This window comes from Lytechinus variegatus, chromosome 7 (genome assembly GCF_018143015.1).
Source record: "Lytechinus variegatus isolate NC3 chromosome 7, Lvar_3.0, whole genome shotgun sequence".
NCBI lineage: Eukaryota > Metazoa > Echinodermata > Echinoidea > Temnopleuroida > Toxopneustidae > Lytechinus > Lytechinus variegatus.
Window position 1 is genome coordinate 11,848,701 of NC_054746.1, and position 13,106 is coordinate 11,861,806.

At 33.9% G+C, this 13,106-nt stretch overlaps 1 protein-coding gene across 2 annotated transcripts in view; it reads left to right on the forward strand.

Moving 5' to 3' along the window:
- Positions 1-13,106, forward strand: part of LOC121418454 (nucleolar protein dao-5-like) — a 30,308-nt gene that overhangs the window by 8,026 nt on the left and 9,176 nt on the right. The window contains exons 5-10 of one of the 2 annotated variants that reach the window (XM_041612340.1): positions 2,473-2,527; positions 3,069-3,241; positions 3,613-3,649; positions 4,731-4,883; positions 8,529-8,618; positions 11,965-12,049. In XM_041612340.1, coding sequence (XP_041468274.1) covers positions 2,473-2,527; positions 3,069-3,241; positions 3,613-3,649; positions 4,731-4,883; positions 8,529-8,618; positions 11,965-12,049 — 593 coding nt within the window. The remainder of the gene's footprint in view (positions 1-2,472; positions 2,528-3,068; positions 3,242-3,612; positions 3,650-4,730; positions 4,884-8,528; positions 8,619-11,964; positions 12,050-13,106) is intronic. The other variant, XM_041612341.1, reaches the window with a different exon arrangement.

Consider the following 13,106-nt stretch of genomic DNA (forward strand, 5'->3'; position numbering starts at 1 on the left):
TTGAAAGTTTATGAATCTAGTTTATAAGACTTGGACACAAAAATAATCAAGTATCACTAAACATCCTGTGTGAGTTTCAGGTCACATGACCTAGGTCAATGAACTTTGGCCATTTTGGGGGAAAATTGTTGAATGGCCTTTATAATTTGGAAAGTTTATGGATATATTTCATGAAATGTGGCATAGTGTTAATTAAGTATCACTGATCATCTTGCACAAGTCTTAGGTCACATCATCAAGGCCATATGTCATTCAGGGTCAATGAATGTAGTATTTTTATTATTATGTGAATGGCGTTGTTTGTAAATTATTTTATAGAAGTTTCAAAGTCAGCACTGCTGCTACATATATACACAACAAAAAAAGTAAGTCCCCCCTTAAACAAACATCAATAATTTCCAAACCAATGTGAGTTTTTAATATATTTTTACATGAGCGTGTAGGTAATTTCATAAGCTACCCTCTGAGTAAATGTTATGGACGTATTTTACGTCATGCTTCAGTGAGCACCGTCAGAAAGCAAAAATGTCACTTTCCAAAAGTCACAAGCCAAATATCATGACTTTGATTCCATTTTATTGGAACTTATTCCACATTCTCATCATGAAAAATAGTCAGAAGGCTTATAAAAGGTACTTTCTAAAAGACGATACAACTTTTTTGGCTAAATTTCACGGTTGAATAAACACAAGTTCAAATTTGCTATAATTGGATATTTTACACGTTTTTATCAATAAAAATGATAGAATATGATGACAGTTATTTTGGGGAAGAGTTTCTTCATCAGTATTCATCGTTTCACGGTTCAATGAACATTTATTAAAAACAAAAAATACGATTTTCAAATATCATAGGCAAGTATTGTTTTTCATTTTGGTGACTGAAAATGATCTTTTCTCAACTTTTTCGTTGTGTTCATGACCAATTAACATGCTTCAATGATTCAAAGGCGTTTAATTAAAAATTCACGCTTGAATGAACATGTGGAATGTGATTAGCTCTTTTTTACGTTATTGGAAAAAATGCAATTTGTAACTATGGATATCTGTCACAAACCTTGCATAGTTCATTTGATTTGATTTTTGTGAAAATCCCGATGTTTAATGCATCAGTGAGCACACAATACTCGAAAATTATGCAAATGAGAAGAAAGTTCAAGGCCTTGGCCCCACTTTGTGCCGTATCGAATGGTTATTTAGGTGTGCGCACCTTTTGGATAGTGTTACTCTGAAGCCATGTGCGAAGTTTCGTGAAATAACTGTTGGCAGAAGTAACAAAAATCGTCCATGAAACAAACCCTCATTTCAAAATTTTGACTTCCTCTCTCATAGACTTGTGTACATTATGGGTGCATATGATTACGAATAAGTAAGCCCTTATTCAATTTGGTGGAAATTTTTTTTCAAGGCTGTCTTTAGCAAATGTCGTTTGGCAGTAATGTTTATCAACCTATGGGCAAAATTCTGTGCAAAAATGAAATCGATTTGTTTATTTATGGATGAGTGAGCACGCATCAAAGTGGGAAAATTGGTATTTTCAATGTCACAGACGCATTTTAAAGGATAATAAAGTGATTATTGGGGGCAAATTCGGTTTCAAATGTTACTTTAATTGCTGTTGTTTTTATCATCCATCATTTCTATCACCACACACTTTCCGAATTTTAAACATTTTCATGGTTGAGCGAGCACAATCGAAAACTAAAAGGAATGAATAGTTTTATACTGCATAAATGTATTCTTTTCCTAACAATTTCTCAGGATCAGTTGAATGTATGGACAGATCAGTGGTGGATCCAGAATTTGAAAATGGGGGAGGGGGGAGCCACCAACATTTTCAAATTTTAACATGATCTAACAAGTTGTAGATGATACTACCATAAACCCCTATGATGATACGTCACAATTCAGGGGCCGCTGAACAGTTTTCAAAGTGGGAGGGGGGGGGGACTGAGCCAAAAGTGAGGGGGGGGGCTGATCATGCAAAAAATCAAAATCGTAGGGTCACTCAACCATGAACATACGATATCAAAATCTGGTCTCAGTAAAACAGCATAACACCATAAAATTCTCCTGAAAAAAAAACTTTTGCCCAACTTCGTATTGAACAAACTGAAAAACGACACTTGTGACTTTTAAAAATGGTCATTTTTAATTCAATCTTTAATTACTCATGCATGACTCATCCGATCGATCTCATTTTTCCCCAGAAGTTGCTTAATGAGTGCAGAAAACAACCTATGAAATATCATATCTCAAACTAATTCGGTTCAAAAGTTACAGCAATTTGATTTAGGGGGGACTTACTTTTTTTGTTGTGTATATATTGAACTGGGTAATGCAGGTGAGACTGCCAGAGGTGCTCCACTTGTTGTAATTCTACTTAAGCTTTGTTCAATTCTGAGAAAAAAAATTTTCCCGTTGTTACCAGTACCAGAGTTTATCTTTTACATTGTTCTTTTTTTTTCTGCAGACCCCTCCAGTAGTCGAGACAACTTTCAATGAACCTCCCATTGACAAGGAAGCTGGTAAGATCACATGCTGCAAAATCTTTTTGATAAGTTCACTCTCAATGTTTTTCTGAATATTTATTGATATCTTCATGATTGTCTTTGTTTATTTGTTCAATTTAGTTATGTATTTCACTTATAAAAAACAAAAAATCAGGGTAGCCCTGTAAGTGATTAAGCCTTAACCATAAAAAAAATCCAGCTTAACAATAATCCCTGACCTTCAAACTTAAAAAAATATGTGTGGTTTGTAGTTTGGTCTTGAATACTTGCTGTCAATTTTTAAATTTTTCACCAAGATTAATATGGATGTTAAATGTTTAAATACTATTTACTTTGGGCCATCTATTAAAAAAATACATGTATATATACATTTAAATGTATATGAGACATGTATGAGAAACATCTGAAACACAGTTGAATTTTCAGGCATTACATACAAAAATTCAAATTGGCAATATGGCCAGGATGTCTGTTATCATTTTATTTTCATTATTCATTAACTTCTAAAGGAAACATGCAAAAACTTTTTAAATAAATTTTAAAATTACATGTACAGTCAAGCGGGAGATGCGGCACATGTTTGCTAACACCCAGGCCAATGTAGTGGACATGATATTAGAGACATACGACTTCAACAAGGATGAAGCCAAAACAGCCTTGGGCCTGATGGGACAAAAAGTTGTCAACCAACCTGTGGCTAAGAAAGCTTCTCCAAGATCTTCTCCCAAGGTAAGATTTTGTCCATAGAGTACCACATGTTGTCTTTTAAAACCAACGGTATAACTGGATTATCTTACAATTTATCCATGCTGATTTGATTCTGTGAATAAATGACTGCCACAGAGATAAGACTAGTCTGCTTTTAATGTACCATGACAAAAACCATCAAGCAGTTTTCAATAATGGGATTTACCCTAGGCCAGGGGAGGGGGGGGGGGCACCCAGGGCCTCCTAGTTTTATAAATTATACCACAGGATACATGTTTTCTCATATTCGGCTTCTTCACTCTGTTTATGTATTTCTAAAATAATGAGTGAAGAACTTCACCTGTTCCTAGATATAAAGAATAATTTTCTATTTTATTTCTCTTTCCCTATAGAAAAGTGCTCCCATGACAGCAATGAAAAAACAAACTGGTAAGTGTTTAACAACTCCTTTAGATTTAAATAACATTGGTAGTGATATCAATGTTATAACATTGCTGAATAATGAATATTCATAGTTTGCCATGTCAAGGCAAAAATTGTGCAAAACTTTGTGCATAGTAATTGTGGAAATTAACAGGGTTTTTTTTTTGCAGTACTAATTTGAATTAAGGGACATAATTGACACATTGTGAACATCTAAAATTTTTATAGGAATCCTTTTTTTCTAGCATATGAATAATGTACAGCACAGAATTGACTGCTTTTAGTATTTTAGATATTTTTGTAAAGAAAGTCTAAAGATTCTTATCCTATTTTGATAAGAAATGCCCATCTGTTCCTTTTTTTTAATCATTAAAGGCCCACCTGTGTACTTAAGTATTTAAATAGTTTATCATTTTTTTGCAGTATAAGCATTAGAAGTAATTATCAAAGCCAGGATAGTGACTGCACTTAAAAAAAATCATCTTTTTTTATTGTTATTAACAATATTAAGTTATATTGACATTTATTCAAAGAAAAAAGTATAAAAAAAAAGGAATAAAAATGCAAAAACTGATAATGAAGGATTGAAATAGAGGATTGACACTGAATATCGTCATCTTGCCCCATTAGTGTTATATTAACCTTACCTATCAGAAAGAATTATTAATTTCACCGTTAAATTTTGTTAGGCACGGTTCATATGACATTCATTAGACATGAATTTTACCTTAATTTCTGATTTCATTTCTTAATTTCTACTTCTGTTTCATATTAGGGCATAAGGAAATACTTTGCTCTGTGTTATGCACTTTGAAATAGTTTAATATTTTTTATTGTGATTCATTTTAAACTTGTAGATCTGTCAATATTTGAATCTTGTGTGTGAAAGCCTCCATATCTCACTGAGGTGTTCTGTCTCATTTTTACAGAACCATTAATAAAATTATATAATTATGAATATCATTTTTGTTAATAAAGTATAACTACGGTGACAGAAAATTGGAAATAGCTGTTGAACCTATTAACAAGGCTTTGTCTTACTATCAGAATCACTATGATTTTTTTTTTATCTGCAAAATAACCACAGTGAAGGCAAATTTGAAGAAGAAATTCCCTAATGTGAGCGAGATGATGATTGAAATGGCCGTAGATTCAACCAACTATGACGAAGCGAAAGCATCGGCCGTACTCCATATGCTGAAGAGTGATTCATCCAGCACCCAAAAGGGTGGCGCATCACGTAAGTAATGTGAATTCACCCGTTTGGATCAAGTAAATTGCTGCTTGATCACCAATGAACAATTAATGGTGACTAGCATTTCACAAGAAAGGATCACCAGTCATTCTTGAAATCACTCTTACTCTTAACTTACAAAAAGCTTCATGTAACGGCCCCCAGATCCTGAAGACGGACAGTCAACCTGTCCGAAACGTCGAGTCTCTCTACTACTCATCATCTCTACTCGCCGACGCAAGCCAGCATCTCCTCATCAGCTCTACTACTCAAGCTGTTCTCACTCAACATTCCTTCTGGTTTACAGTCCTTTTCAGGACTATTCTCAAGAAAGAATACTCTATTCTCAAATCTCCACTTTCTCGCCTATCCACTTCCTCTCTTCTTCTATCCACTGCTTCTATAACACTCCACATGGTGTACCGTAAACCACATCAGCAATTGTACATGCCACCATGCAAACCTTCAAACAACATCTGGCCCCCAGATCGTTTGGATTTATTGCAATTTATCTTGCTCTTCAATTGGTCGGCCTTATTTCCAATAAGGCAACATCCATCTTGTTTAACACTATTCAGTCTGTTTGATTAGAAAAACTGTTTATCAATTTTTTTTACAAAGAGCACAATAATTTGGAGATGATGTGGAAATTGAGACTATCTGGGCATTAGACTAAATGATAATTGAACTTGATTAAGTGGGTATTAGACCAAACAACAATTGGACCAAATTGTGAGTAGACCAAGTGGGTTTAGCCTGTGTGGTATTAGACCATCTGGAGTAGACCAACTGCATGTAGATGGAGTGTTCATGTAAACCTTCTGGGGGCCCGTTGCAGAAAGAATTACGATCAAACACATCTCTAAAAAATCAAACACAACTCTATATTCCACCCATGAATCACATGCATTTGGGACTTGTGATTGATATGTTTACTTGTGTTAAAATGCAACTCTTTCTTCAACGGGTACCAGGTCATTAGCATTTTGGTACTGAAGTACTACTGATTAATTGTGAGTTTCTTGAAATACCTCATATAATGTCTTGTGAGGTGCTGCAGGAAATACATTTTGAGGTGTGGTATTTCTACTACAATAATGTTTGCATTATCACTGAAAAGTTGAAAAATGGTGACATTTTAATGAGATTTGTTAAAAGATTTCTCTACAAGAATAAAGTTGACATTCGTACCTCCAATTCAAAACGGTTCCCACAGTCATGGAAATCCTGGAAAAAATGTATGGTCATGGAAAAGTCAGGGAATTTGGAAAATTTGTGAAAAGTCATGGAATTGCATTTACCTCTTGGCTATGGCAGCTTTCCAGTTGTCCTGTCTAGCAACTCTCATACTCTGTGATCATACTCTGCTACTATAATTGGTGTTCATGATTTTAATTTTTTTGGACATCCCAAATACTACATAACTCTTGAAATCCCATTATGGGAAGTCAGCAAAAAAAAGCAGCAATTTAGTCATGGAAAAGTTATGGAACTCTGTTTTCAAATTTCTGTAGGAACCCTGCAAAAGGGAGAAAACAAGGGGTACAAGTCAATACTGTTGTCTACTCTCCCCCCCTTTCTCACTCTTGCAAAGTTCTTGGAGCTTATCTTCGCAATATATTAGTGATTATGTATTAGCAAGGCAGAATTATTTTTGCTGCATGTTCTGATAATATTCAATCATTTTTTACTCTTGCTGAAAATGCTTTTATATCTGCCTTGACTTAGAGATAAAGAGCCACTTTATTTCCATTCCACTCAGTTTATTTTGTTATGTTTTAATGTGAGCATATGTGAATTATTTTGCTCCTCATGAGTAGTAAGTATTGTTGAGCCAGACTAGAAGGAAAGGATCTGTTGATTCTTTTTAGCATTGTTTTGTTCTCTTATTGAACTGTTACATGTATGTGGCAAGTATGCTTTAATATTTATGCTTTTTGAAATCAGTTCTAAATTGTATTCGAAAGGATCTGTTTGAATATACAGTGCGTATCAAAAAAAAGGTTACACTTTGAAAAAGACCTGGGAATAAAAAATATACAACATGTGGGTATTTTTTTCACATATAATCTTAGGTTTGGGTCTCATCTATCCAATGAAAGTAAAAGTTTTGACAGAATGTTACACTTGAGTGAGCACTGTCCATTTTTGTAAACCTCGCTGAAATCTGTTTGCGCAGAAATGCTTGTTTTCACGCTGTGTCAAGTGGAAAGGGCGAAATCAAACTTACCCTGCGAAACATTTCTCATACATTTCCCTTGCACTTTTAGTCAACTGAAATAAAACGGATACATTCAAGCATCTTGTAACAATTTTGCCGCCCAAATTGACATTTCAACACTTAAAAAGTAAGCATAACCTTTAACCTTTTTGTGCCAGCTGGATCTTAGGACATAACTAAATCTGAACAAAAGTTTATTTCAGACATCTCTAGCATTTTTCACTAAGTATTAATCATTTAAAGTGGGTTTACATTTCATTTTTCATTTAATACTTGTTTCTCCACACTTTTCCCAAGCTTGACAATGATTATCAAAATGAAAATCAAGCCTTAGCCATTTCATGTAAATTACAGCTCAGTGTAAGCAAATATCGTCACGATGGCCTCGGTGTGTGGGGAAGTGGGGTGGGGTGCAATGCACTCTTCAAAGTGTTTTTGGCAAGGAAACAAGTTTAAAAAGGTAAGAGATATTTTCATATCAATTTTCCTAGCTAAATTTCACATGTCTTCATGATTAAGGTCTACTTTTATCGGCATAACTATTTCAAAGCTCTGCGCAAATCATTTTTCACTAACTTTTCAAAAGTGAGTGGTGCTCACTCAAGCGGAAATATTTTTCGACAGTTATATCGTCATTTGCTTAAATGGATCTGTACCAATGTTAAAGTGTGGAAAAATCTTCAGGAAATTACAAATGTATAATTTTAGAGGACTTTTTCAAAGTGTAAACTTTTTTTTGATACGCACTGTATACATAGTTTAGTCTCTTCTCTCTTTTTTTTCTTTGGCAAATCTATGCTAGCATTGCTATTATGAAAGTAAAAGAAGAAAAAAAGAAAAAGAAAATTCTTTCAATGAAATGGCATTTTTTAAATACGAAAAATTGAGAGGATAAAATCATTTGATCATTTGATATATATGGCAGAATGGCATCCTCACTGGGATTGTATGATTTACAATCCATTGAGGGGGTAGGTATATGTCTCGCATTCTGACAAATGGGGGTGTACTTGAAAATATTTGCAATTGATTGCAATTTGGCAATTGATCAATTCTAACTGTAGCAAATATCTTTGTAAGATCCAGATCAGCTATCAAGTGTCACTTTGCAATCAATTCGAGGATATATTATCAATTTGGGGACCAAAAATAGACTTGCAAGTGATAGATATCATACATTTGTATAGTCCCATGTGTCTGATTCGGTGAATAATTTTGATTCTCATTAGAAGACATTTTATGCCAAATTCAGTTGTTGTCTTGAGATCCTTTTGTATTTACAACAGTGAGTTTTAACCATAGAAATTGAACTGAATTTGAGAAAGAGTAAAAAAAAAGGTTGTGGGAAATGTTCTATATAACTTATGGCATTGCCTTTATTAATATGCCATTCCTGGTGTCGTCACACACTGTGTGTTGCCAATTTACAGAGAGTGGAGGAGTGACCACGGGCCAGATTGAGGTTACTTTCCCCAAGACATCGACCACCAATAGTGTCACGACGGAACAAGCCGACTCAAGCAAGTCTCATTGCTTACTTGTTTCCTCTGTGTTCGTTAGAAGCAGAAGGGCATTTAGTCACTAACGCCCTTCTAGCCATTGGTTTATATCTGACCTGCCATCACACACATGTAGCCTATCAACTTTTTTTAATTGAATGTCTTCTGAAGCAGATAGATATTCATTGTTTTAATTACGATGTAAACTGCAGAGTTTTCCTTGATTAAAAGTCATCTGTAGCAAAGATTTACAGTCCAAAGTAAACCCTTTTTATCCATGGAGTGGATATTGATTATTTTAATCATGATTGCATACTGCAGAGTTTTTCTTGATTAGCAAAGATGTTCAATGCAAAGACCTTTTTATCCTTGGAGTAGATATTGATTATTGTAATTGTACTGTAATTGCAGACTGCAGCGTTCTGTGTTTGTCTTTGTATTATAATCCATATACACTTTTCAGACCATAAAGTCAATTACATAGCCATATCTACTGTCTGAACATATTACTTAGTATATAAACAGGGAATCTTGCATAATTCAACCTTCCATACATGTAAGTCAAATATGTACCCAAGTCAAAGCAAATTTTTATACCAGTTTATGCCAAACATAGTTGACTTTATCCCAAGTCAAACAAAGGTGGTTCATGTAGCCCTCAAAGATTTGATTTTTGGCAAAGTTAACACATACCCATAGTCTCATAGATCATTCATTTTAGATATGATATGATCTAAAAATGAAACTGATGAGAAGTGCTGAATCTGTGTCTTATCTGACGTCAAACTGCAAGTTGAATATTCTTTGCTTACAAACAAAAGAATTCTAATAGATAGGCATGTATGTGATGGCTGATCAGATTGTGGACATCGTAGTGAGCAAAAAGTTTTGATACTATTCTCTAACATAGTTTGACTTTTGTTATTACTAACAGTGTTGTCACCACTGTGTAAACCTCCTTCACCTTTTTTCATGTAGTAGGCTTAGTTTGCATTATCGTCATTGTCGTCAGCTCCATCATCATTATCATCATCACGTGACTAACCCTTGCATCATGCAATTAATTGTTGCTATGGTGATAGCTAATGGAAGAACTTTCCTTTGAGCTACTTTATCTTGACTGAGAATGTTCTGAAGTATCTTTTTGAAAACTGAAGTTTTCGTTAAGTTACAGATTTGTTTGGAATGATTCAGTTATGTCAAAGATTTGATTTGTATGTGAGAGCTGAGAGAGATTTTTAATGAATACAATAGCAAAGCGATTACGTTATTTCCAATAATATGAAATCGATCAGTGTGGAGTTGGTTTACTTTGTGTAACTGTAGCATTAGGAACAAACTGCAAAGATCAGGGCTCGTCTTATAAAGAGAACTCTGTGATTGGTCCGATCAATATCAACTGTATGGAAATTCCATCCATATAATTTTTTCTTCAGGAAATTTGCACAATCTCCTTACAAAACAAAGAGAATCACCCTGAATCTTCAAGAGAACAATGAATGTATGAATAGACATATCCAGAAAATGTTTTTAATAAATTTGCATTTTAGATGTTGATATTGCTGGTCGTCCATAGTTATGGTTGATCGGATCATTTGTAACCAGGGCCCCCATCTTACAAAGTGTTTGATTGATCAAATCAAACAACTATGGAAAGCCAACAATGTCATCATCTAAAAAGCATGTTAGTTACACATGTTTTCTAGATATGCCATATATTCATACATTCATAGTTTTCTTTAAAATTCAGTATGATAGGACATTGTGCAAATTTTCTGTGAGAGAAATTATGACAGGGATGGATTTCCATATAGTAGAGGTTGATCGGATCAATCGTAACTCTTTGTAAGACGGAGCCCAGCAGAAGTTATCGTAAGGTTCTAACAATACATGTAAAAGATTACAGAAGTCATTATTTGACAATTTAGAAGTTGAATCGAAAAAAATCAATTAAGCTTTTAGGGAGAAAATACAGGTACTTCAAAACCTTCAATACAAGTTTCTAGAATGGTGGATGAATATAGTATATTGATATAAGTAATGTTTTTTAAAGTTGCAACCCATCTAGCTTTACTATATTCCTTCTGGTAGAAAAGGGGCCAGTGTAAATAGGTACTTAATTCCCTTGCAGTAAACAGTAATCAAAACATAATATAAACAGCATATTTTTTTATATCCTTAAAGGGAAAACTTTGGGGGAAATAATTCTTGCCATTTTTGTGTGTCAAATCTTTTGCAGAAACTTATTTTCAAGCATTCCAAACATTAATGCTTATTGAATAATGTCAAACTTAAATTGAATCTTTTGTTATTTGCCTACTCTTTCTCTTTAAAAATGATAGGAACCTTCTGAAATGTATTTTAAATGAATTTATAATCTGTTTCCAGTTTACTGTTCTTATAACAAGCATTCTAATTTACAATAGTTGTAGTTTTACTCCAGTCTTAGCATTATACTTTTGCTTGAATATTTCATTTATTTATTTTTTAAATGAAATCTTGCTAGTGCATGACACAAATGAGAAATTATTGCTCAGTTTATTGTTGTGATTTACTGTGTTTCTGCATGCCTCTTAAAATCCTGCTTGAGTGTTTTTCCTATTTCTATTGAATTTTTTTGTCCTTCCCAAATTTTGTTGTTTTCTTTGTGACTTGAAAGCATGTTCAGATGCCTTTTTAATTACATTAAAATATCGGTCTGTGAAAGATTGATGTTTGAAAGTCTTTTCGATTGCTACGCTATTTTCTATCTAAGAATAACAGGAACTTTTAAAATTCATATCTATGACTGATTTCAGGGAATAATTTGTATAGCAAATTTTTACATAGGACTGTACATTGCTTAGTTGAGAGCTTTTCACTTATGACCAAAATGCTATTCAAATTTGTAAAGCAAAATTATTCCCTGGATTTATAAAGTACATGTATAATAGGGGTGAAAAATTTCCCTGCTCAGGCACTCTCCAGTTATATTTAAAGTTCAGAGCCCTGTTGCAGGAATAGTGACTTTGACATCAAGTGATAATATCAATGAAGTCCTTGATTTTGATTGGCTCTTTAGTATCACTACCATGGAAGTTAGATTAAGTGACAAAGTTGTGATAAAGTAACATCTAATGCAACAGGGACCCTGGACCATCAGTGAACTTCTGTGCTTCACTCAGATTCTGTGTGAAAAATGGAAAAGATATCCCTGTATAGGCCTACCAATAAATACATACATGATATATTTGCCTTTTCATAGCCTGAAATTTGTTTAAAAATTCTTATTTTATTCAATTTATAATTTATTTTAGCCATTTATCTCCATTTCAATCCTTTATTTCTGCACCTCATGGGATAACTCTTTTTAAATCTATTTAATCAGGTAAAGAAGTGACTTTCCCCGAGTCTCGGCCTTCGTCAAGCACCAGTACTGTGACATCCAGGAGTACTACCGCTCCCTCTACATCGTAAGTGAAGACAATCATGTAAATCAAATTTCTCTAGTTTTATCGAGATAATCTTTTGATTGATTAATGTCATGCATTAGTAGATCTGATCAGAAAAGGCTTGATTTTAGAGTTAATGGCATAAATGTCAATCTTATTTTACCAAGAATGTCATCGTTGCTATATTACTTAAGATTTGTACAGCCTTTTCTGAGCTGCCCCCCCCCCCCCCCGATAAAAAAAAGGTGAGGTCATAGCACCCCAGGAATGATATGTTCCCACTACATTACATGATAGATTGAAATAAAAAGTACTATTTGAAATATTGAAGTACTTGAGGCCAGTTCAGGGGGATTTGAATTATGAGTGAATAAGTAGTTCGGCCCCGTAACACAAAGGTTAGCGATTAATCGCTAATTTGAAAGAGCAATTCTGATTGGTTCCTATCCTGTCTAGTGAGCAAAGTGCATATGCAACAATGATTTTGATTGGCCATGTCATTTCACGATTAATCGTTAACCATTGCGTTACGGACCAAGATCTTGATATTGAAGGTGATTTCATGTGTACATTCATAGCATTCATAGAAGATGTCTTGCTGATGTTTAACATACGATTGTATGCTTGCTTTGAAATCAATCATAACCCAATATGATTGGAATATACAACATGAGAAAGAGAACTCCTACTATGGTCATGGTTTGAGTTACACATTTTCTATGATAAAGGGGAGCGATTTGACCAACACTGTGGTATCTCATTGACGAAAGTTTTGTTAGTCTTTAAAAAAAAAAAACTTTTGATATATACATGTATCTAATGATACAGAGAATAATTCAGCCTATTTGTATATACAACTAAAACTTTTTGAGAGGAAATATATTGGTTTAGCTACTTGTTTACACCATTATTGCAGGATTAACATATAAAGATTAATTTAATTGTATATTGTCATTCAAGAGGGCCTGTATTACAAGACTACACTATCAGGAATATGGCATTACAGGTTAGAAACCTAGCAGGATATCAGTAGTTGAGGACTTAGGGTGGTTCTTCACAAGAATGCTGGTACATACTT